Raw genomic sequence first — 26,096 nt, 5'->3', positions numbered from 1 at the left:
ATTTTAATATATATTGTTATCTCATTATTACGTTATTATTCACTGCCAAAGTCTATACTTCCTTTATTCTGTATTAAAATGACTGATACCCAGATATTCATCATTGTTTCAATACTAAAATAATGAGGTATAATAGAACTAATGCTTTATTTAATGTAATATCGTGTTGTAATTGTCTAAAAAATAAATACATGAGTTGTTTCTAGAGTGTCTGTACTCTAAGGTACATTTCAGAATTTAGATTGTGGATCAGGATTGTGATTAGAAACACTGTGATCTTTTTGCCTCTGATCTCCCATCCCTAATCTGTCATTTCATGTTTCTTTGTTTTTATAGATAAGTACATTTTCTAACAGACTTTCTTTTTCCGTTTTGTATTAATGACATTTACAGACTCTTGCTGTTTCCCTGTGTTTTCTTCACTGCAGTTAAAAAGAAAAAGTGCACGTGTGGCAGCACTGGAGAAACAGTTACAGGAGAAGGCGTCTGCCTACAGTCAGGCTGCGCTGAAGAACACAGAGTTGGAGAATCAGTTACAGGTATAAAACATCCTGGTATTCTCAGTTTACAGCAACTGCTTCAAGTATCACAAATTACAATTTACAGCATCAACTTCTATCTTTATTTTTAATCAACTGCAGGAGAAGACGAGTGCTCTTCAGCATTACCAGTCACTGATGAGCAAAAAGCAAAGAGAGTACCAGCAAACTTTGGACAAGTGTAAAAAATCACAAGTTCAACAAAACACGGAGCAGCAGCACCGGATAGAAGTGGTGATTTATGTGTTGTGTCACTTAAACGCCTTGTAGACATGAACTCTGAGAATGTTAGGTTTAGTTTGTATTTTTGGAAAATGCTCAATTTTTAGTTGTATTTTTTTTGTTTGAGTGGTAGGTTTAGTTTTTAGTGTTAGTTTTTTTATATTATGGGATACTGGTCAAGGGTGAGAATTGCAGAAGTCAAAGAAGTATAATAAAAACTCACCGTCCATAAAGCACATTTAGAAGAGATTTTTTCATATGCATAATTATTATCTAGTAAACCATATACTTTTCTCATGCAGCTGCAGTTGTCTGTTGAAGAGGCCCAGTCTCGGGTTTTGGAAATGGAGCAGGAGCTGAGCTCACTCCAAACAGAGCGAGACGAGGTGCAGAATGCAGCTCTCCTGCTGCAGTGTACGGTGGAGCAGCTCACACAGGTCAGAGACATTTAGAGACTTGTGAAAGTTGGAATCGTCCAAACATGATGAAAACTGTTACAGTTTAGTCTGAACCGTGGATCGACAAACAGCAGGAAACATAATCAAACTAATCAAAATGATGTGATTTCAGCATCCAACTCCATTCTTTGACTTTAGAGCTGTGTCCAGTGGTGAAAATGACAGCAATGCTTTTATTTTTCATACCAGTTCTCATTCTCATCTCATCACATTCTGCTGCTTTAGTTTAGATCAGTGTTTTTCAACCTTGGGGTGGCCTGAAATTTCTAGTAATTGATAAAAATAAAAACTTACTAATAAAAAATATATGGTGAGTAGAGAGAGGCAATCCCAATACATAAAAGAGATGACAAACTGTGAAGCTGAAACTGATGCACTGTGGTACTTTTTATCTCTCAAATGTTCATTGTGATGGGTTTAAGATGCTGCAGCTCTTTCATAATTCATAGTTTGAGTTATTGTTTGTTCAGTATTAATTGTCAGCCTTGTAAATACAAGCTGGACTGACTGTACATATCCTGACCGAGGAAAACAAAATTCTCACTTCGTGCAGTAATCTACACCAGGCAATCTGCCTCCGTCCATAATAGTATACATTATGTAGCCTAACTGTTGGTTAAAATTAATGTTTATTTACAACATAGTATAGCAAACTATTACATGATCAAAAACAAATTCATTTTAGCAAAAAACAATGTCTCTGTTTTGAATGTCTGGGGTCACCAGAAATTTGTAATGTTAAAATGGGGTCACGAGCCAAAAAAAGGTTGGGTACCACTGGTTTAGATCCTTTGGAGGTAGTTTTCAATAAGGGAGGTTGACTCACTACTTCCTCTAGTGGTCACATATATTCACTGAGACATTGGCCCCTGGGTGTGAATAGATTGAGTTCTTATCTGTGTAACACAATACACTAACATCTTTGGTGTAACGTCAGAACTCTGAACACACTAATAATATTGTAATGTAGAGATACTGCATATTAACACATTATAAACAATTGATTTTGTTTTTAATTTAATTAAAGGAGAAGCAGGTTGAAGTAAGACGCAATGAGGAGCTGCTTCAGAGTCTCAAAGAGCAGGCTGCCAAGGTTTGTTCAAAGAACTGATTAATAAAGAGGAACGCAAACATGTTTGTAGATTAATCTGCACATAAAGCAGAATTCTTTTCAATGGAAGCAGGACAGAGTGTATGAATATACAGAATGAATTTATGTCTGTACATCAGGTGTGTGAGCTCCAGTCGTCTTTGTCATTGTGTAAAGAAGATCTGAACTCCTGCCAACAGCAGATGGAGGAGATGAAGAAGAACTATGAGAATGAGCTGCAGAGGAGTAATGATAAGGTAGAGTCGAGTCCAGAGAAAATACAGGGTGCCCATAAAGTCTCTGTACAGTTTAACACATTTATTATAAAAGCAAATGAATCGACAAATCTGTGGAAGTTATTACAAAATGAGAAGTAGATATTGAAGGTTTTTTTTTTGTTCAGTCCACCTCTATATGGGCACCGTTACTTGCATGAAGCACATCGAGATGGTAGTCGATGTCTTGCCTTGTTTGGTGTATGACTCATCAATGGTGGCAATGGCATCAGTGATCTTTTGCTTCAGGTCGTTGGTGTCCTGTATCTTTGTTCAATAAACAACGTCTTCAACATAACCCCATAGAAAGAAATCCACAAGTGTTTGATTTAGGAACCCACCAACATGCAGTCCCCAATGTGGTGGTGCGCCATCTACCTGAAAAATGATGATTGGCTGAAGGTCATCCAGTTGTGGTGCCACATATTCAGTCAGAAGGTGAAGTAAACATTTGCAGTAATTGAGGGATTTATTTAAGAGAACCTGAAATACACAAATGCAATGTGATTTAAAAACTTTAATAACCACTAAGTGCAGAGAACAAATCTGATTAACACATCTCATCAGTTGCTTTTGTAATACATTTTTTAAAGTGTAAAGAGACTTTGTGGACACCCTGCACTATTAAACTCATATTTAATGTGTTCAACAGTAGACTTAGTGACTTGTGAGAGACTCGTCTTGAGCATCGACTCAGGGTTAGTATACGCTGATGCACAGTAGCAGTAACAGGAGAATTTCTAGCACACTCCCCTTCCTTCCTGTCATTGTTTGAGCAGATCCCAGCTGATCTCTCTTCCCTCTCCTCCTTCTTCAGGTGTCATCTCTGCAGGAGAAGCTCCACAGCAGCACTCTGGATTGTCAGAGTTCCAGTGAACAGAACCTGCAGCTTCAGCTTTCCCTCCAGCAGCAGCAGACCATGTTGACCGAAAGCACGACTCGCATCTCAGAGCTGGAGGAGAGTCAGAGCCAGCTGCAGAAACAGGTAGGATGGAGATAGAGTATCTATACTACCAGAACTGGTAATCCCACTGATTACTGAGCTATTTTAGTGCACAGAAAGCAGCTGCATTTAATTCAGATTAGTGTTTGTGACATGAAAGTCTATGGAAGCGCATTTTGGCCACAGTGATAAGGAAAGATCCTGCATGTCAAAATAATGAGCTGAACTGGGTCATGATTCTCCAACTTTCAGATACCCATCATGAGAAAAGAATTGTCACTTTGGGTGACTATCATCCTGTCTCATAAATAGTGTACAGTGGTGGAGAGAAGTTTTTGGACACCTCATGCATTTGTGACATACCGCATTAAGTTAAACATGTTTGTAGATTAAGCTGCACATAAAGCAGAATTCTTTTCAACGGAAGCAGGACAGAGTGTATGAATATACAGAATGAATGTATGTCTGTACATCAGGTGTGTGAGCTCCAGTCGTCTCTGTCATAGTGTATAGTGTCATAGTGTAAAAATAATGAGCTGAACTGGGTCATGATTCTCCAACTTTCAGATATCTGTTATCTCAAAAAAGAATTGTCACTTTGGGTGACTATCATCCTGTCTCATAAATAGTGTACAGCGGTGGAGAAAAGTTTTTGGACACATCATGCATTTTTGAGATATCACATTAAGAATCACTCTTAAGTCATTGTTCCATTTACATTTTGCTGTGGTTATTCTAAAAGTATTTAGCTGAAGCACTTTGGTGGTCTTTTTGACACTGTTAAAGGCCATTTTTGCTATAAACCCTGCTGGTGTGAACAATTTTTTTTCCCAGGTTCTGAGTTTGACTGCATTTATAAGACAAATATAATTAAAAGCTGTTCTTGTTATTACTTTTATGTGGCCATTTAAAGTCAGATTACAGTCAATCATAACATTCGTTTAATTTAAAATTGAGTGAGTGAGTGAGTGACTGACTGAGTCCGAACATGCAATAAAATTGAACATATATGTGAACAAGTAAAACATAAATAATAATAGAAAAATCAACAATCAAGACAATCTTAGAAAGAAGAACAGCACAATAGTTTTATTTACATGCCCAAAAAGGGGTGGGAAGAAGTGCAACTTCTTTAATCCCGCCCCTTCTCCATAAAATATTAATAATATATATTTATCTCCCTTTTCCTTTTCCATAACTCTTTTTTATACATATATATATATATATATATATATATATATATATATATATATATATATATTCACACACACACACAGACTCATACAGGGTGGGGAAGCAAAATTTACAATATTTTGAGGCAGGGATTGAAAGACAGTGTATGTCCAATTAGTTTATTAAAAGTCATGAGAATTTAAATCTTCAAATCATATTTTACTGCATTTCTAATGGTCTTGTTGTCTACCTCAAGTTCAGTTGCCATTTTTCTCATGGATTTGGTTGGATCCTTTAGGATTTTGGATTTGAGAGCTTTAATAAAAGCTTTGGTACGTTTTTTGTTGCTCCCTCCACTTTCAGACTTTCTCGTAATAGTTTTGCTCATAGTCATTCTCTTCTTTACATTATAAACAGTCTTTATGGACACTCCAGCTATTTTTGAAATCTCCTTTGGTGTGACGAGTGCATTCAGCAAATCACACACTCTTTGACGTTTGCTTTCCTGATTACTCATATGGGCAAAAGTTTCTGAAAAGGTATGGATAATAGTGTTAGGTATGATTATGACATCAATATATGTTTGGTTTCAAAACAATTGACGTAGTGCCTGCTGAGAAAAAACAACTAAATGTTCATTGTAAATTTTGCTTCCCCACCCTGTACATCCGTATTAATTGGTCAGCGGCTTAATTGTTTAAATTGTTGTATATTCTGAATTATAGCAAGGTACAATTGCAATGTTGCATAATCTTCTACTGTGTGTGCTGTGTATATTTGAGATTCATTCACACACTCATTAGTTTTGCTGTATTTCCTTCTGCTCAGTTAGTTTTTGCACAGATCCCAGGAATGTAGCTTAACATTATTTAGTTGCCTTTCAGATGCAAAAACACATTCCTCATCTACTTTTACACTATTTATTAACTGCTGAAGCATATTAAAATCACTAGCAGGAAGGCCCTAGAATTATTAATACATAGATATTTCAGGCTTCAACATTGTACAGTCTCATCCTCTGTGATATTTTGCACTAATTTGCACTGCATTTTACGACCTTTTCATTGCACATTGAACTCAGAAAGCTCCTTATCATCAAAGATTAAACATTTGCATATGTTGTAGATTTCTCATGCAAACACAAACAGGAGATAAAAACAACAGTGTCATTATTCTAACATGCACTCTGTTACGCCCTGCACACAACACAGATTTGTGGTGAATCCACAGTGTTGCTCAAGGGCTTTCTTCTTGAGCTTGTGATTTTATTTAGAGTTAAGAAGAAAATATAAGCCAGTGGTTGTACTTTCTGTCTCTCACAACAAACAGAGCATAAAGGTCTTCATTGAGGGAGCAGAAGAGTCAGTCTGTGCAGAAAACTCTGCTCTGGGTAGATATCAGATCACCCACAGGGAAGGTCTGAAGGAAGGTTTTTTAGTTGTTATGAGGGTTGTGCCAGAGATGGCTGCCAAAAAGTGTTCTTAAAATCCTAACAAAATGAATCTCATGACCAGTAAATATTACCCAACCGGAAGTTTTCTGTCATGATGTGTGAGATTTCAGTCTCTGTAGACCTCAGAAATATGTTCAGGGTCCTTGCGCAGGTCTTGGAAGTCTTAAAAAGTCTGGGATTTTGAAACACTGTTTACTAGACCTTGAAAAGTCTGGAGTTTTTTGGTGAAAGTCTTAATGAAGTATGGAAAAAAAGTTTCTCTCATAGTCAAATTTTAGTTTATGCTCGAAGGCACATAATCTTGTAAGATAAGAAATATATGAGGAAAGGATATTAATGAGTTAGTGAGTCCTACTTTAGGTCTTAGAATTACAACAGATTGCAAGAAAATATGAAAAATTTATACATGAAAACAAAATATGACTTCATTCGCATATTTGAAAAGGAGTGAGATGAAGTATAACTTTTAATACTTATAAAGCATATTGATTTGATTTCACTAACTGGTCGGTACTGGAATGATTCTAGTGAAACTTGTTTGTGTGATATCCATGCACGTTTGTGATTTTCATATGTTTTGAAAACGTTTCTGTCAGTAAAACATGTTTTACAGTGAATTATTCATTCATTCATACATTTATTAAAATGACCTTTTCTACTACACAAAACAGGTACAATGTCAACCAAAAAGTAGGCGCGCAAGTATAAAAGTACATAAAGTCAACATCTTGGGGAAAAAAAATAGCAGATTTGAAAATGTATGGAGAAAGTCTAAAAATTTTATTTGGATAAAGAACAAGCACCCTGTAAGTTATAAATTGTGTTTTTGTGTTTAAAAACCAGAAAATTGTGTTGTGTTTCATAGGTGTCTGGTCTGGAGCAGCAGCTGGAAAAGGCCCGGGTGTCTCTGCAGGATGAGGTGAGGAACAGGGAGCTGGACATCCTGGAGACAGACAAAAGTCTACAGGAAATGAAGAAAGATAACACACAACTGTCCCAGTCTGTCAGGTGAGAACACACAAACACACTGGGCGTCTGTATCGGATGAAAAGTGCCAAGATACCCAATGATTTCTGTCTGACTGTGTGTACTGGATGTAAACTTTGGCATTGATGTCATCAGTGCTACTGTATGTGGGTTATTTCAATGAACTGGTCCAAACACAATAACAAAACATATACACAGTACTTGAATGATTTGTTTTGGTTCTGATTGTTTTCATAGATCTCATTTATTTGTTTTGCTGTTCATATTATTTTTTTTAATGCGTGTAATATCACATTTTTAGCTGAACTGGTCACTGTACTGAGCTGAGAAAGAAAAATAGCGAAAATGTCACATGCAGAAATGTTCTACAGCACCGAGGCGACTGAAATCAGTATTTATGGCAATTATAGGTCAATGTGCAGAAGAATCCAGAGAACAAATGATATGGAGGATGAGAATGGTTTTGGGGGTGGATAGGTTCATGACAGGATCACTGGTGCTATTTTACGCTAATCGTAAGCAGTACTTGTAGTTTTCTGTTGTTGCTATTTTAAGCTGTTTTTGTGGAGCTGGTATTATTGACTCTTTTCTGACCTAATATTTCATCGCGTATTTTACTTGAGCTGCAGCGAAGACAGTCTGTGGGACAGTCTTATGATTACACCACATACTTTTTGTCTGTAGGCATGAAGCTCCCCGCCCCTTCATCTGTGAATATGAGTGAATATAAACAGCCTTTTCACTCACTGACAGAGGAGAACATTGCAGCACGTTTTGGTGTTAACATTGTTCTGCTTAAGAGCTTCAAAAAGAAAGTATGTTTAAGTGTAAATGTGGTGTTAAGAGTCTTTTCTAACAGTTCTCTGGGCTTTTTCTACCTCTGTCTACTATGGGTGCGATGCTCACATTAAGGTAATGGACTATGAGGAACTTGTATAGAACAGAATATGAGCTTTATGAATTGCCATGGTAATAATTCTTTCTTGCATGTGTTTTTTGTCTGTGCATCTACTGCAGCCATCTGACTTCAGAGATGACAAAGTGTCGCGTTGAACTGGTGTCGAAAGAGTCCGAGCTTCAGCAGCTGAAGAAAGATGTCGCTGTCAAGACGAGTCAGATCAGCCGCATGGAGGAGAGTCTGCAACACGTAAAGACCCTCCTCGACAGCAAGACCGACATGGGTATGACATGTAGAAACTGAAATATAAGATAAAATTTCTCATTTTTCATCTTACTCAGTTTATTTCATACATAAACATAATATTTTTGGCTGAGTTATGACCATCACTCACACTGCTTATACAGTTGTTTTGTCTTTTATGGATAGTTTTTCATCTGACCAAAGTAAATATATTTTAACCTGCACCAAGAAGTTTTTTGGATCACACCCTTTTACATTTTAGGCTGTCTCTGAGCAGGATTATATTATAAGTACTGCTTGGATATTTAGTTTGCTATTAGTTTTCACTTTGAGATTAGAAAACTGCAGGTGTTTTCTTGCTTAGTATAGTAACAAAAGAAAAAAAAATCAGTGGTACCAACTGCCAAAAATAAGAAAAATATTGGTCATAATTTATAATTTTATAATAAAATGAAATGATAAGAGTTGAGTTTTTACTGCACAATACTTTTTCTGACTTTTTGAGTGCCACTGCTGTCAAACACTCCATGTTACAAAGAAAAGATAACTTTGAAAATCATTAAAGCTAAATTGAAATTGAAAAATTATTTGAAAATCAGTGTTATCAGTCACTATTTTCATGAAACACTCTGGTTTCACATCACAGTGAATCATCTCTTGTTTCTCATGTGACTGTTACATGCAGCACATTATCTGCAACTGTAAGGCAGAATTTGCTTTTAGATGCACTTTAGTCACATCTTTGATCATATAAACCATAATTTAAACTGCACAACAAAGTTTCCACTGTAACAAAAGCTATTTTTTGTTAAAAATCCAAGGTGAAGTGTTTCACAAACACAGCAAAATAAAACAATGTATGAAATTATGTGGGTTTTAAAATAAAGCAGATGGGAAAAACCCAGTAAAAGGAGATGTAGATGAAAAAATGAGGTCCTTGGAAATCAGTGACTCAGCTGACCTGATTTGTTCAGGCAGATTCTTCCGGAGATATTTCTATAAATTATCTTTCTTCTGTAGTTTTCAACCAGGCCTCTGAACAGACTAAGTATCCTTGAAGTATTCAGTAAAGTCACCATTTTTTACTGTGTCTTTTTCATTCATGCTGTCCTTTTTTTCATCCCAGTGGTGGATCTGGAGGAGAAGCTGCACCGCTGTGAGGCAGACCGGCTGAACTCCATCCAGCGGGTCCAGGTCTTGGAGGAGCAGCTGCAGGCGGTGCAAGGTGAACTGGCCGACACCCTGGAACAGCTACAGGAACTCAGGGACGTTCTGCAAAGAACACAAACCATCGCTGATGAACACCAAGCGTCTGTGGAAAAACTGACTGTCCAACTTAGGTGAGGATATGCCCTCATGTAAAATATTCTTCTGCACTCAGGGATGAGTCTGAGATGGAGAAAATGTTCACATGTTCTTCAGATAATCATGTGCTGTATCTGATTCTTCTGTGTTTGGAACAGTCTCCATATTGTCCCTGTGCATCAGAAATGCACACAGTCGAACTCTGGTAATAACCCTGGTATTTGTGTAGATAATGGACGTTGTCGTGTGAAATCCATTCGCTGTAGAGTATCAGCAGCATGGTATGACATCCATTTCAAAATATCACAGTTTCATGGAATTACATAGTTTTTTTTTTGTATTTGTTCATTGACGTGGCCCTTACAGACATCACAGGATATGTTTTTTTGGTTGAAAATTGAAAACATTTTCTAAATGAAGTCTCCAGAAGAAAACTGTCCATCTAATGTTTGAAGAGGAGAGACTGGGAGGAAAAAGGGACAGTCATTTATTTTTTTCTCTGAAGGTGCTGTATAAATCAATGTCTCCTTTTGAATGACATTAATGGGGGAGAGAAAAGCAGTCTACACACAGGTGAGATTATCTGTCAGTGGAGTTTTTCAATACCTAAGATAAGCACATGTACACAGTTAGAGTAATCATCAGTTTTTATACCTTGAAAAGGTATATCAATGCAACTCTAGTTTGCTGTTGAAGATGTAAAAATATGAATTTCTGTCTATCGTTGTTAGGGTATTCTACTGTTTCGTATTCTTAAATTCTTTATTATGTTGATACAAGGTGACATTTGAGAAAAAGCAGACATACAATACAAATTGACCAAAACACACACACATAAGGCACTAAAAACAAAAGAACAGGAAACAGAAGTAAAGGTGAAAATAAAGGCTACTGAGGTGTGATTAGACTCAGTGTAATGGTTCATGTTTCAGAAGTTCACTGTGTTCCAGAGGAGGAAGATGGGTCATTATGTAATGTTGTGTCCTTTATTTTGATTGAATTTGTGTTTATGTTAAACAAATGTATTTCATGTCCAATGTAATTCATCTGTGTAATAACATCACTGACACTGTTCCAAACTGTGTACCTTTGAATGACGTTCAGTACACAACTATTGTACACCAAGCACCAAAACACACAAGATATGAACAGGACATGTACACACACAGACACTGAAAAAGCCCCTTATTGCAATACAACTGCTTTTATTCACAGCTGTTCATGAACCCCTTTACACACAAGAAATGGATTGAATAATAAATAAATAAATTCTCCTTCTGAACAGAACTTAGCCTTAAGCTCAGACTAAAAATGTTCCCTGTATTTAGACCAATGATCAAAGATATTTCTGCCAGTCACGAGATATTTCCAGTGGTGCTTTGTCTCGCATATATTAATTTAATAGAGGTGTACTTACAAGTATCTGTGCATGGCTTCACAGTGAAAGCCAGAGGGAGTTGGAGGAGAGGACTCACGAGGTCCTGGACATGGACAATGCCCTGAAGGAAAGACAGGGGGAGCTCCAGCAGAGAGCAAAACTGGTACACACAATCACCTCATGCACATCGGATTAAATATGTTGAATTCCTTGCTTACCTGTCACCCCATTGTCCTCTGTTCTCTTTTTTTTGTTTGTTTGTTTTTTTGTTTGTTTGTTTTGTTTTTCTTGTCGTCTTCAGTTGGGCCAGTTGGACGTGGCTATCCGAGAGCACAAGCAGGAGATGGAGAGAAAGGTGGAGGGTCTTCAGCAGAGTCTGGAGGCCAAAGAACGAGAGCTGACAGACACACAGAGGCAGCTCCTAGACAGACACACACAGGTCAGGACTAATCAAAGAAAAAGAGGGCAAAATATCTGAGAAAGTGTTTCCACATGTCACAGCCTGACATCGAGTGACTCAGTCCAGCCGTAATGGAAGAGATTAGAGGCATTTTTGTTCTTTTAGGTGGATCTAAGATGATTATCTACAGGGAAGTAAAGGAAAGACCTAATGATACTGATGTGTTATCTGTTTTAAAAGCTGTAATAAATATTAATCTCTGTTGGAAAAACTGTAAATGTGATTGGAGCCATAAATTGACACTATTTTACATCCACAGTCAAAAGGAAGTGAACTGTTTATTGCTGTTTTGTGTTGTAAAAAAGGTTACAGTGACCCTTAATTACTCCGCCCCTCAAAGGGGAGACAAGGGGTATTGTTTTTGGTTCACTTTGTTAACACTCTAGCAGCAAAACTATTGGTTGAATTCATACTAAATTGGGTTTAAAGATGCCAGTGACCTAGAATAAATGTCTTTACATTTTGGGAAAAAACAGTAAAAATGAGTGAAAATAGAAGTATAAAGGCAAAACACTTTATAGTGGCCCACAATGTGAATCAGATCAAAATAGCAAATGTAAAATATACAGAAGAGCATTTGGAACTGAAGCAGCAAACAAGAATGAACATACAGTAGGTCGAAGTCAAATGGTCTGTTAAATACAAAATATAAACAAGTTTAAACTGTAACTGCAAAATAAGGCCCGCAATCTAATTTATGAAATATAACATGTAATCAAAAAACTGGCTGCGTCTGTGCTGTGTGGAAGAGGGTGAAACTGCATCCAAATAAAGAACAACTTTGGTGCAATGATTGATATTTGACACACACACAAATAATCAGTAGAGCATAATACTTAATGAATGAATGAAGACTTAAAAAGCATTTCTAATACAAAACCATTTTATTCCCTTTAACACTAAGATTCATATGGGTCTCACTGATTTTTACTTCATCTCTTTTGTCCCACTGACTAATTCATTAAGTTCTAATCAGCTTTAATGTGAGATCTGAGAAAGACAAAACATGAAATAATCATCAAATACATTTTAGAAAGAATATTTGACAAAATCATGTCATTGAATTTTTATATTGAGGGAAACAAACATTTTTCAATACTATCAACACATGGATCACATGATAATCCATAGTATGATATCAATTACTAATTCTTACGTGTGATGAGGTGTGTCATGCGAGAGCTCGTGAAACTTGTTGTGTTTTGTGTTAGGAGTCGAAGGAGCTGGTCCAACAGCTGCATGTATGTCAACAGAAACTCCAAACTCTGGCCCAGGAGTTAAAAGAAACTCAGCATCAACGAGAAGCTCTGAGGAAAGAGCTCGACACCACCAAACAACAGCAGAAGGAGAAGGTATATTATTATTGTTTGATCACTAGCATAGCTGTGTTTATTGTCTTCTTTTATAATGAAACCAGAGGATCCGTATCCATATTTTTCTGATTATCAGTGTCATTATATTCTTTTATTCGATACAATGAAGGTCAAACTGTGGTTCTTTGGCTCTGATGTTTCTGTTTCTAAGGATCTGACTGGTTGCACATCACAAGTAATAACCTATCAACACTGAAATGAGGGCATAATATTCATTTGTTTACAGTAATTATTATTTATTTATAGTCCTTCCAGTTAACTGTAAAACCTGACAATACTTTGACCGTCAATTTAATGTCGTTTGAGCAAAGTTTTGTGTTGGATTTTTTACTGCAAATACGTATCTTTTGCAAATATCACTTACGACACATCGTAAAAGATAAGATCAGAAAATTATTCCAGTAAATCTCATATTGTCTGAATAAAACACGTCGAAGCAAAGGGAGGTCACACAGATAACTGACACTTTGGTCTAAAGAAGCTATGAATTCCCTGAAACTTTTGTTTTTAATGATACATTTACATATTTCCTGTATATCTGGGTTGTATCTTAACACAGAGACTGAGAAACTCCTCCATGTGGTCAGCGGTGGCCTAAGACTTTTGCACCACACTGTGTGACATACATAATTTCATTTTGCCACGAGCATATTTAATCCATAAAGACTTAAACAGCCACAGGTGACCAAAAACATCTACTGATCTAAACTTTTTAATGCCTGTTGATCCACTAATCCTATCAATACATGGAAATAAATGGTGTAAAATGCAGTTTGTCATCCTTTCATGGTCATCAGATATGACCCATTTGGACATTCAGAGGCTCTGTTACCGTGGAAACACTATCATCTACTAAAAGACTGATTCACCAGTAAAACCAGTGGAGTTGGATCAATGACAGTGGATGGACACACTTGTTTTTATGTTCAGTTATTGATATCTTTGCTGAAAAAGTCAGTTTTCTCTGTTTCTGATTAAATAAACCTCAACTTTAATCAGAACTTTTATGAACATCTACAGTTGCGGAAAAAATTATTAGACCACCCCTTGTTTTCTTCAATTTCTTATTCATTTTAATGCCTGGTACAACTAAAGGTACATTTGTTTGGACAAATATAATGATAACAACGAAAATAGAGTTTAATTTCAGAGCTGATATCTAGCCATTTTCCATGTTTTCTTTGATAATAACCAAAATCACTAAATTTCTTACATCAATAGCTATGGCATTGTACTGCCAAAAACAGTGCTTTTAGGCATTCCATGTTTTTTTTTCTGTCTGTTTTAGTCACATGATACACACAGGAGTTAGTACTTGATTGCATAACCATTATTTTTGATTACTTTTGATGGTCTAATAATTTTTTTCTGCAACTGCACATGATCTATAAGTGAAATATAGGAAAATACACAGAAGAAGGAGGATAATATTACAATCACCGGTGATAAATCACTTAAGAAAGGTTAAATATAGAGAAAAAATCATTTGGGAGCTGTCATAAAAGTAGCACTAAGTCTTTATGGATTAATGTAGATATTATACCAGAAAGGAAAGACATATACAGTGTTAAAGGCTTTGTAATTGCATGTTACAGCCTCCATCTTAAATGTTGCATACTGGTTATGACACATTTTTTTGAAACCATGGATGACTAATGGCTAAAGTGAACATTTCTGCTCTTCATTTGTTTCCATTTTTGTTCTTTCCAGGCGGTGGTATTTATTTTTCGTTTGTTCGTGTGTGCTTTAATGTGTCTTATTTGCTGTGCAGGATGTTCGTCTGAGTCGTGTGGAGGAGGAGCTGGTTCTGAAGGGGACCCTCTGGGTGCAGTCGGAGGCCCAGCTACAGGGCATGATCACCTCCTTAGAGCAGGAGCTGGAGCTGGAGAGGGAGCAGCACAGCAAGGAGGTACAGAATCAACGACCTCCATCTGAAAAGTCCACATTCTATCACAAATATTGGAAATGATATAATATGCAGCAAGAACTGGACTTTTTTTCTTTTTTTTTTACTTAATTTTTATTTTGTTTTGCTCATACAAATATGCAAAGTATTTTATATACATAACACAGTGATTAAAGTGAGGAAAGAAAAAAAACTGAACTTTTCTGAGCATTTCATTCTGCATGCTCTTAGGTGCGTTCTGGTGCACTTTGGGAGCAAAAACCTGTAACGCATTAAGGTTCAAAATTAATAAAAAAAAAATACATCTCACACAGGAATATGGTCAAACAACAGAATATTTAGACAAAATACATTGGCGGTAAAATAATCAAAGCGAATCTTGTTTCCAGAGACATGAAACGGACCACGTGTCATCAACGGACCAATCAGAGCTGTCAATACAAGTTCCGCGTTATAAACGAGCATCTCATCGGTTGAGATGAATGGAGAAGAAAGCAATATGGCCGCGCCCATGAGACAGACCCAAATAAACATAGTTTACAGTTTTCGGAACGATTTATGTGTAATTTTCGGGCTGAAATGTTGCCAAACCAGACGGAAATGATCTGGACACGTTTAATTTACCGGAGCATATGCTCAGTTTTTGGAAAAAAATGGATTTCCAGCAAAAACCGGAACACTTTCATCACTGATAACATATCTAATCAAACATCCCTATATGGCATATATAAAAACATATGGATATCTGCAGTAGATATTGATTACAGTTAGAGTCACAAATTAAACATGAATGACACTATAAAGAAACTATAATTGCAAATAAAATAAGGGGAGGAAAAAACAAGCAAACTCACATGTAGATGTCCACTTCTGAATGCTTATTGCAAGGAACTGGACTTTTATAGCATTAGAAGAGATATGCAAAGAGGAAACTCTGGTGGTGTTTTGTAGCTTTGAGTCACATCCACTGTTGGCTTATAGATCCATTTTATGATCACAGTGATAAGGTGGTTATTTGTCTCACTGTGCTGTTATCGCAGCAGCCTGACTCCATTAGATCAGCAGGCTCATCAGAATACTTTCCGCTTGTCTTTCTTCATCTGTACATTGCCCGTCTTCAGAGTTTCACAATCTGCCTTTCTCTGATTTCTTTTTCTCTATAAGAAAACATCAACGATGCTGCCTGAGTTCCTTCTCATCTGATCACTTTATCTTCTCCACCATAAAACACATCACACTGAAATGCCCTGTAATTTTGATGCGGCTATTTGTTCTGCTCCGTTGTCCTGAAACAACCTTTGGACTCAGCGACATAAAAAAGACCTGGATTATAATAAAATGACCTGAATGTTACGGTGCTGGAACTAAATGAGCACTAAATGAGTTAAAGCCATGAGGTAAATGAGTTAGAGGCACATCTGGCTGTAAATGTTAGGACAGATTCACACTGACTCTGTTCGATCCTGGATTTGATTAAGTTTTGAGGCTTCATGATTCTTTAATTCACTTATATGTTTGTGTTTAACCTTATTAACTACCTGTTTTAGCCAAGACACCGATGTAAAAGCTTGTGTTCTTCCTCATCAAAAAATACCTGCATTTAAAGGTCAGAAGGTCTTAATATGATTTAATATTGGTAAGAGCAAGTTCAAGGAGATAAATCTGGAGAACAGAGCATTTAGTGTTTTGATGAAGGCTGTTACACATTGATATTTGAGATGAAGTTCTCAAATGAGGAACTTTAGAGATGCATGGGGAGTCAGAAATGCATAAATCTGTCATAAAAACCATAAGCAAACACCGTACATCCCCAAATGTTCCTTTTTTTTTTTTTTTTTTACCTCCGCCAAGGAGGTTATGTCTTCATCGGGGTTTGACTGTTTGTTTGTCTGTCTGTCTGTTAGCAAGATAACACGAAAAATTATGGACAGATTTTGATGAAATTTTCAGAAAATGTTGATACAGGCACAAGGAACAAATGATCACATTTTGGTGGTGATCGGGGGGAGGGGGGTGATCTGCCTCTCAGAGTGCTTTTCTAGTTCACATTGGGATACTCACCAAAGTCATTAAAGTCAGACTCTGATTTTCCTTTACATCCTTTTTACTTTTGTGCCACTATATATGTGAAAGAGTTCTTTAAAACACCTTAAATTAACTTAAGACCTGCATAAATCCTGAAGTTAAATAAAGGTTTATTTATAAAAAAGGTTTGATTATGAAAAAAATATCTGAATAAGTAGTCAGAGCCCATGGGTAGGAAACTCTGTCTGTGCTGTTCTAACCCTGCACTCATGGAGAAAACTCATAAAAACCTTATTTTCCCAACCACTCTCCTTTTTCCGTCCCAGTTGGACTCTCTGCAGCAGACTCGAGGCCAGCTGCTCAAAGTCTCCGAGCAAATCTCATCCACCATGCGATCGTCCCAGGAGCAGCTCACCACCAAGCTCCAGCAGTGTCAGAACCAACTGGACCAAGCAAAGGCCCATTTAGAACAAACTAAGACTGATCTCCATCAGAGTCGGGACCAAGCAAGTCACCTCCAAACCCAGCTGGCCCAGAGTCAGACCCAGCTCCTTCAGACCAAAGCTGAACTGGAACAGACCAGAGTCCAGTACGAGCAGACCAGAGCACAGAACGGTCAGCTCCATGCACAGCAGGAGCAGCTCATCGCCCAGTTAAACCAGACCAGAGTCCAGATGGCTGAGCTCCAGACTCAGCTCCATGTCTCTGAGAAGTCCATGGAGACCTCCAATGAGTCCCTGCTCATCAAGGTAGAGTTAGTAGGAGGATGACTCACTTGGATGTGAATCACCCAGGGTTAGAATAGTTGAAAACTAAAACTAACAGTGAAATAAAAATAAACATACAAAAATAGACCTCCAGTCACAAAATTCTGAAGATACTATTGGCATTGCATGTAAAAACAGAAAGCAGTGACAGTATGAGAACAAGATATGTAATGTTTTTGTTTTTTTTGCCATCCTGATTTTATTTGCAAATATACACACAGTAGTGGAAAAAAGTTGTGAGACACCATTAAAATTGTACACAATCTCAAATATTATCACTAATCAATCAATCAATCAATTTATTACAAATTTATTACAAACAGTCAAAATCGACAATTCATTTACAAGATACATTTTGTAATAGGACACCCCAGAAGCAGTCCTCAGCTTATAAATGAGGGTCCTTAGACATGTAGTGAGAAACATAATTTACATTATAATCTTTAATAAATTAAAATGTTCTAAATAACTACAAACATATTTTAAAATATTTACCTATCTAACAATGTTTCATTTCAAATCCTTAGATATGATCTAGGACTCATTCCTGAGTCCTATTATAGTCAGCTTATTCCAATATTCTCAGATAATTTAATAGTCAGACATCTTTTTTTATTACCTCCGCCAAGGAGATCATGTTTTTGCCAGCATTGGTTTATTTGTCTGTCTGTCTGTCCGTGTGCAAGATAACTCAAAAAGTTATGGACGGGTTTGGATGAAAATTTCAGGAAATGTTGATACTGGCACAAGGAACAAATGATTAAATTTTGGTGGTGATCGAGGGGGGCAGGCAGGCACTGATCTTCCTTAGCGGAGGTCTGTGCTCTCTGAGTGTTTTTCTAGTGTTTTTAAAGTCATGGCTGCATCAGATGGACACAAACAAATGCAATTGACAGGACAAATAACCCAACTAAATTCTTGCCAGTCCCATCATGTCATACCCTGGACATGTTTCATTATCTTATGGAAACATCCAGTTTTGACTTTGATAGAACAGAGCATGTGCAGAACGCAGCATGTGGGTTTGGAGAATGGAACAATACTTGACAGAGTTCAGTGACTGAAGAGCGATTCTTAATGTAATATGTGACAAATGCATGGGGTATCCAAAAATGTTTTTCCATCACTATACATTCTGCTATTCAAGCCTAAAACACATGTGAGGTAAAACGTGGAATAACGATGTGAATCTGAAACAGCAGATGTCAGCAGGCGATTGTTTTTAAAAATAATGATTATATATATGACACAAAAGCAGCATCCAGATAAAACCGAGACCTTAAGGGATGACGATGGGTCAAGGATCACGATTTCACTCTCAAAATACCTTAAAGAATTAGAAAAGGTTAAAAGCATTTTAAAAGTTTCTTAAAGACAAACATGACTCAGTTTGGTTATTTCATGTTCTATTATGCAGAGTGGAATTAAAGAGCTGTGACTCAAGTTTACATAGAGGAACTGTGATGCTGAACAAGCAGAAGAGCTGTCATTTATCTGGAACTACATGGCTAACCTTTGACCTTTGTTAAGCACCGATAAGCATGGTTATGACCACAAAAATGAAGAAGAAATGTTAGTTGTGTGGAGTGATCTGTGATGAACCACAGTAGTCTGTAATTCAATGCTTCTGCATAATACTTTTAAAACTAAACTGAAAGTATCCAATTTCTGACCATATTCATGTTGGCATGACTTAAAAATAGATGATAAAAGACTGAGAAATAGACTGAGAAATTCCTCCATATGGTCAGCGGTGGCCTAAGACTTTTGCACTGCAATGTGTGACATACATAATTTCATTTTGCCACGAGCATATTTAATCCATAAAGACTTAAACAGCCACAGGTGACCAAAAACATCTACTGATCTAAACTGTTTAATACCTGTTGATCCACTAATCCTATCTATACATGGAAATAAATGGTATAAAATGCAGTTTGTCATCTTTTCATGGTCCATGGTTCATGACCCATTTGGATGTTCAGAGGCTCTGTTACCGTGGAAACACTGTCATCTTCTACAACACTGATTCACCAGTAAAACCAATGGAGTTGGATCAATGACAGTAGATGGACACTTGTTTTTATGTTCAGTTATTGATGTCTTTGCTGAAAAGTCAATTTTCTCTGTTTCTGATATAATTAACCTCAACTTTAATCAGAGTTTTTATGAACATCTACATGATAATTAAATATAGGAAAATACATGATTTACACTGAAAAAAAAACGCAAAATAAGGAGAATAATATTAGAATCAATGGTGATAAATCACTTAAGAAAGGTTAAATATCGAGAAAAATTAATTTGGGAACTATCACAGAAGTAGCACTAAGTCTTTATGGATTAATGTAGATATTATACCAGGGAAAGGAAAGATGAATACAGTGTTAAAGGCTTTGTAATTGTGTTTTACAGCCTCCATCTTCAATGTTGCATGGTGGTTATGACACTTTTTTTTGAAACCATGAATGACTAATGGCTAAAGTGAACATTTCTGCTCCTCATTTGTTTCCATTTTTGTTCTTTCCAGGTGGTGCTATTTATTTTTTGTTTATTTGTGTGTGTTTTAATTTCTCAGAATAAAGATAAAACTACTTAAACACTGAAGCCCAAATCAAAAAACAAACTAAAAAACTAAATAGCCAAATCTAACTATAATTTCTAAACTATTCTAAATGTGTTCTTTTCCATCTTCTTTTCAGTATTTATTATTGTTTTCGTTTCCTTGCAGGAGTCTGAGGTGACTCGTCTCCAAGCCAGAATTTCCAGCCTGGAACGAGCAGCCGATCGCCAGAGTCTCACTCTCTACAACCACACACTCTCCCTCTCTGCTCTGCACAAACTCACACATTCTCCAGACCGACCCCCACCTCCCGCTCACTCCCCTCCATTCTCCCCCCAAAAAACTCAACCAGCTGTCTGTTCTCCTCCACGCAGTCACTCCTCTCACCTCCATCACACATACGCTGATCCGTCCTCAGCTCCTCACCTTCACAGCGGCAGCAGCGACTCCTCCCTCGACCTCCCCCTGACCCTGAAGGCCACTTTGAAGGAGGCGCTGAGTCAGCAGCCGTGGGAGGCGTCCTCCTCCTCCTCTATTTCCCCTTTCCCGGACACAGTGGACCACAGCTGGCAGGGCCTCAGTGCCACAGACGCCACTGTGACCTCTGACCTCTCCTTCAACCCTCTCACATACATGGTGGACAAGCAAGACGACAGCCACCTGAACATGGACGCCACTCTGAGGACGGAGGGAGAAGAGGAGCAGATGAGTGATTCGAGGAGGGAGTCAGTGGGGACACTGGTAGGGGAGGAGGACCAGGTGGATTTGGGTTCACTGACAGGGATGCTGAGGTTTGTGAACCAGACGTTAGCTAAGCAGGACGACGCTTCTTTATGGAGTTCCACAGGGTTCTCACACACAAGAACATCACAGGTGAGATCACTACGACCTGATACGTAAAGAACAGAAAACATGTTGACTTAAAGCACAGGTGTCAAACATGCAGCCCGGGGACCAAATCCGGCCCGCCAAAGGGTCCAATATGGCCCTTGGGATGAATTTGTGAAATGCAAAAATTACACTAAGATATATATTTTAGTTCAGGTTCCACATTCAGACCAATTCAATCTCAAGTGGGTGGGACCAGTAAAATACTATCATAGTAACATAGAAATAATGACATCTCCAAATTTTTCTCTTTGTAAATGTAAATATTTCCATGTATTTCCACTAAAACAAAGTATAATTTCACAAAAAATGGAAATAACCTGAATAAATATGAACAACCTGAAATGTCTCAAGAGGAGTAAATACAATTTTAATAAGATTCTGCCTGTTACTAAATGTTTTGTATATTTGTAGATCCACTGTGATCTGTAAGTTATAATGTAAATGTGTAAATGATAAACTGAGGCAGAATATTGTTAAAATTACACTTATTTTTTCAGTTTGTTAATGTTACTCACATTGTTTGAAAGGATAGTTTGTAGATGTAAACCTTTGCATAATGTAAATTAACTTTTTTCGCTCTTAAACATAGAGAAAAGTTCAGAGTTGACATTATTTATATATTATTATGTTATTATTTTACTGGTTCGGCCCACTTCAGATCAAATTTGGCTTAATGTGGCCCCTGAACTAAAATGAGTTTGACACCCCTGCTCTATCTTGTTCTAGGTGGTGACAGTGACAGAATAAGAGCTGCAGGACATGTTTCTACGGCATTGTATTAATACATTAATAGAAGCAGTTGTGCTTTAAACTGTGTCCTCATTTCCTGCAGCTACAGAAGGTTTGGCAGCAGCTACTGAAAAGTCATCTTAAATCATCACATGTTGTAAACATCACAGGCATTAATGAGTAACTGGGATACTAAACATGCACACAGGGATATGAGTGTCCAAGTTTCTGGTTTCCATGTAAACACTGTATCCAGAATATGATCGTACCTTCACCCTTAGAGATCTGAAACTATCTTTGTCACTACATGTAACCTTTCCTAAGTGATTTATCAAAATTACCCTCTTAATCATGTAGATGTTCATAAAAGCCCAAAGCCAAAGCCATAAAAGTTTACAGAAAAAATTGAGAGAAAAAGTGACTTTGTCAGCAAAATATGTCATTGACTGGTCATAAAAGAAGCGTCTTCACCCACTGTCATTGTCAAACTACACAAACTACAGCATTTTATTAGTGAATGAATGTTGCAGAAGATGACAGTGTTTCCATGTTCACTATGGAGCCTCTGAACGTCCATATCTGATGACAATGAAACATTTTAGATCAGTACATGCTTTTGGTTTTTGGGGGATTAAAAACCCAGAACAAATAAAACAAACACTGCCTCTGTCAAAGGTATATGGACCATTAGTCTAGGTGATGGTGAAAATTCTGTCCACTTTTTCATAAAACTATGTACATCAATACAGTAAAGGGTCTGGACCATTTTCAGCCAAAGAACCATTAATAAAAGACCAGGTAACAGCCATATATATGGAAGTAAACCTGTCTCATCAGATTTTGAATTATAAAAGCTATGGAATTTCTAGCACTGATTTTTTTTGCACTGAAATTAAGTATCTGATTTCTTTTGCACTGAAATTAAGTGACTGATTTTTTTTTGCACTGAAATTAAGTATCTGATTTTTTTTTTGCACTGAAATTAAGTGTCTGATTTTTTTTTTTGCACTGAAATTAAGTATCTGATTTTTTTTGCACTGAAATTAAGTATTGGAATTTTTTGTCTCTGAATTCAACTATGTTCATAAATTTAGAATTTATAAAAATCAGTTGCAAAAAATTCAAAAGCAAAAAATTCACATGTAAAAAACTTCAAAAGCAAAAAATTCACATGCAAAAAAATCAGATCACCCATCTGCACTGACCATCTTCCTGCGTCGGTGTCACGGTGTGACCTAACGTAACTCGATTGGTTGGCTGTCGGTTCAACTTGAGATAGAATCGATTGTTTATCCTTGGTGTCCCGGATGTGTGATCTGAATTTTTTGCATCTGAATTTTTTTTTTTTATTCTAAATTTATGAACATAGTTGAATTCAGAGACAAAAAAATTCAGATACTTAATTTCAGTGTAAAAAAATTCAGCGCAAGAAATTCAATGGCTTTTATAATTCAAAATCTGATGAGACAGATTTACTTCCATACATACGAGTTTACAGAAAAAACTATTCAGTGTAAACCAGTAAAATCTGAAAATGGAAGTAAAATGACCAAACATGACGTTATCTTGTGCTAAAAGGATCGTAGTAGAATATCCTGGACTCACTACCATCTTAAACAGTGTATCAGTGCAGGTGTTGGAACACAGCTTTATTTTTCTCTAATGTGTCAATTCTGTTGTGTTAAAGGTTTGAAGGAGGACAGAAGCTCTGCTCTGCTGCTGATTCAGGGTCAGTTAAACAGTCATCGTAAAGGAGACATGAAGCTGTGCCACCGCAGAGACGTAACCACGGAGACCAGCTGTTTACATTGTCGTGTGTGTCTGTATATATGTAATATAGTAGTACACTCATTAAAGTTAATGTTATAAAATCACACTGTGACATGGATAATGTCCCAGTTCAGGATCAGAACTACTTCTCTCTACACTGTGATATTTTTATGTAATATGATTGTGTTTATAGAAATGCAGAGTTTATTTTACAACTTACTATTTATGTTTTTTTACCTACATTTTTAACAAGGGAAGTAAGTGAATAAATCCAGTTTTTCTATTGAGTTTGCTTGAATGTCGTTTTCATCCCCTGCTGTGGTTTTTACTGTTTGGATGTTCCCACGTTGTGCAGGACTGTGGGGTCGTGTTACCAGAAAAAAACTCAACAACCAGAAGAGGAATTTTTGGCTCAGGACCGTGGACGAGGTCACGGATAATGTAATACACACTGAAGCTTGGCAATTTTGATGTGGCTCTCCCATGTGGTTTATATAAACGAATAATCATAAGTGATTTGTTCAGAGGATGAAGCATGTTTCTGACCATATTCATGTTGGCATGACTTAAAAATAGATGCTCATATTGTGTTGTTATTCTACCAGGAATTCAAGTTAAACTGAAGAAGAGTAAGAACAAAACTGCTTCACTGCATTAAACACAAGGAAAAGCAAGTTTACACATGAAGCACAAAAGGGGAAAGAGTTAGAATGATGAAAATAGCTCTTTTTTTTTTTCTTTTTTTTTTTTTTTTACTTCATACAGGTCAAAAACGTATAGATATATGTAAATGAATAAAAAAAAATCTAGTATGGTGCCAGAAAAGTTACACAAATTGTTATAAAACATAAACTGCCAGAAAAGGTGTAAGCTTTGGTGTAAAGAAAGTTAAAAAAAAGAAAGTAATTATTTTTGCTCAAATTACTTTTATTATTACTTGGCTTGCTTTGTAGTTAGACTCATTAGAGGTATGCCATGTTGATTATGTGTCTGTTTAGCTATCTTTCATTCAGTTTATTTGAGGTAACATGTTAGCTTCTAGCTGTAAGGACAGCTCGCTCATCACTAATGCATTCAGGGACAGTTGGAACACACTTGCTTGAGGTCGATTGTAACACTTTCAAAAATGTTACAACTTATGCCAAGCTAAAATTCAAATGTTTTTTCAGGGTTTCATGACCATGGGAACCCTGCCACTGTTTTTTTTTTTTTTTTTTTTTTTTTTTTTTAGTTTTAATGTGCCTAGGTCCCAGAAGAGAAAGACTGACAGGGGGTGTCCCTGGACATTTTGAAGAGGACATCCACTGATGTAAAGGTCCACGGAAAGTCAGATCTGTGGCAAAATTGTATGGCATATGCCATGTCACTATATATAGATTCTGCAAAGGGAGGAAAAAGTTAGAAGATCAGGGATCCAGTGAACTTCCACCAGTAGGCTACAACTCTGCAACAAAGGTGTTCACTGATGAACAAGAAAAGATTTGGACAGAGTATCTGAAAGGCGCTGCTAATACATACTATGAACTGTGTCCCAGACAGATAAGCACAGAAGAACTGAGGATTAGTCAGGCTGAATTTATGAAAGTTATACTGGTGGCAATATATAAAATACATATTGAATAGGGAGATATTTAACATTTTTATATGATCATCATTACAGATGAGAGAACTTGCATATCAGTTTGCAGAAAAATACAAACATCCAAAGTCATGGGATGAAAATTACTAAGTGCATAAAATCATTTCCTAATAAAGGATATGTCTGAAATGTCTAAAAAATTTGATTTGTTGAGCTGCATTAAAGCTGTAAAAGTGACACTAATGGTGTATTGGTGAAAAACACAAGTGCATTTTGGTTCCTCAGATTGATTTTACACTTCCCTCTGCTGCAGGAGGAATGTTCATGTACAGAACTAAATTTGGAATTTAAGAATTTATGTCACGGTTATTCAGTTCATTGTAATGTACATCAACAAAATAAGCATTTAATCTACTATATTTCAAGTGGATTCATGAAAAGCTGTGAACAGATAGAGATGCAGATCAACTTTATCACCAGATTTTGTTGTCTTTAAAAAAACATAAATACATAAAGTCATCATCATCATCAGGTGGCATTTCTTTGTCCAGGCTGTGCATTTGACCTTTGAATGCATCATTTGTACATATAGGGGAGTGTTTTCACAGTGTGCTTTAGTACTTTTACTTCCACCTCCTCTGGTTTTGTGGATGTGGTTCAGTTCAGGACCTGGACTCTGATCTTGTCCGCATGAACAGAAAAACAAAAAGTCAGATGTGAGCAGTGACAGCGTGAACTGATTAAAAGGATGTGCAGTCTGTCATAAAGCTGTAAACCTGGTTCAACTGTGCAGAAAACCACCAAATGATAATCCAGCAGAGTACAAGTGTTAGAGGTGGACGATAAAACCTGGATTAAAAACGTGTCCTGGTTTGTTCAGATATAAAGGCTGCTTCACTCTGACTCACATCAGGTTCCATCATGTCAAACATTCACGCTCACTTGTTCCAGTCTTCAGTCCAGCTCTGGGGTTTCAGTCAGATCAAGTCTTTTATTTGGAACATGAGAACAAATCAGAATGTAGGACCTCCTGCCTTCGTGCTGTTCATATTTACCCCTGCTGTCTGTC

General features: G+C 36.9%; 1 protein-coding gene across 1 annotated transcript in view; it reads left to right on the top strand.

Moving 5' to 3' along the window:
- The window catches only part of ccdc18 (coiled-coil domain containing 18), a 33,827-nt gene extending 10,092 nt beyond the window's left edge, over positions 1–23,735 (top strand). Inside the window, exons 10-25 of the mRNA XM_030161182.1 lie at positions 429–539; positions 642–773; positions 1,064–1,198; positions 2,247–2,312; positions 2,450–2,566; positions 3,402–3,569; positions 7,019–7,161; positions 8,158–8,321; positions 9,408–9,621; positions 11,028–11,127; positions 11,266–11,403; positions 12,636–12,776; positions 14,569–14,706; positions 17,055–17,477; positions 20,227–20,931; positions 23,366–23,735. Coding sequence (XP_030017042.1) covers positions 429–539; positions 642–773; positions 1,064–1,198; positions 2,247–2,312; positions 2,450–2,566; positions 3,402–3,569; positions 7,019–7,161; positions 8,158–8,321; positions 9,408–9,621; positions 11,028–11,127; positions 11,266–11,403; positions 12,636–12,776; positions 14,569–14,706; positions 17,055–17,477; positions 20,227–20,931; positions 23,366–23,371 — 2,901 coding nt within the window. The 3' untranslated portion in view covers positions 23,372–23,735. The remainder of the gene's footprint in view (positions 1–428; positions 540–641; positions 774–1,063; positions 1,199–2,246; positions 2,313–2,449; positions 2,567–3,401; positions 3,570–7,018; positions 7,162–8,157; positions 8,322–9,407; positions 9,622–11,027; positions 11,128–11,265; positions 11,404–12,635; positions 12,777–14,568; positions 14,707–17,054; positions 17,478–20,226; positions 20,932–23,365) is intronic.
- The last annotated feature ends 2,361 nt before the right edge of the window (positions 23,736–26,096 follow it).

The sequence above is a fragment of the Sphaeramia orbicularis genome, chromosome 17 (genome assembly GCF_902148855.1).
Source record: "Sphaeramia orbicularis chromosome 17, fSphaOr1.1, whole genome shotgun sequence".
Taxonomy (NCBI): Eukaryota; Metazoa; Chordata; class Actinopteri; order Kurtiformes; family Apogonidae; genus Sphaeramia; species Sphaeramia orbicularis.
This window is presented reverse-complemented; position numbering and strand designations above follow the sequence as displayed.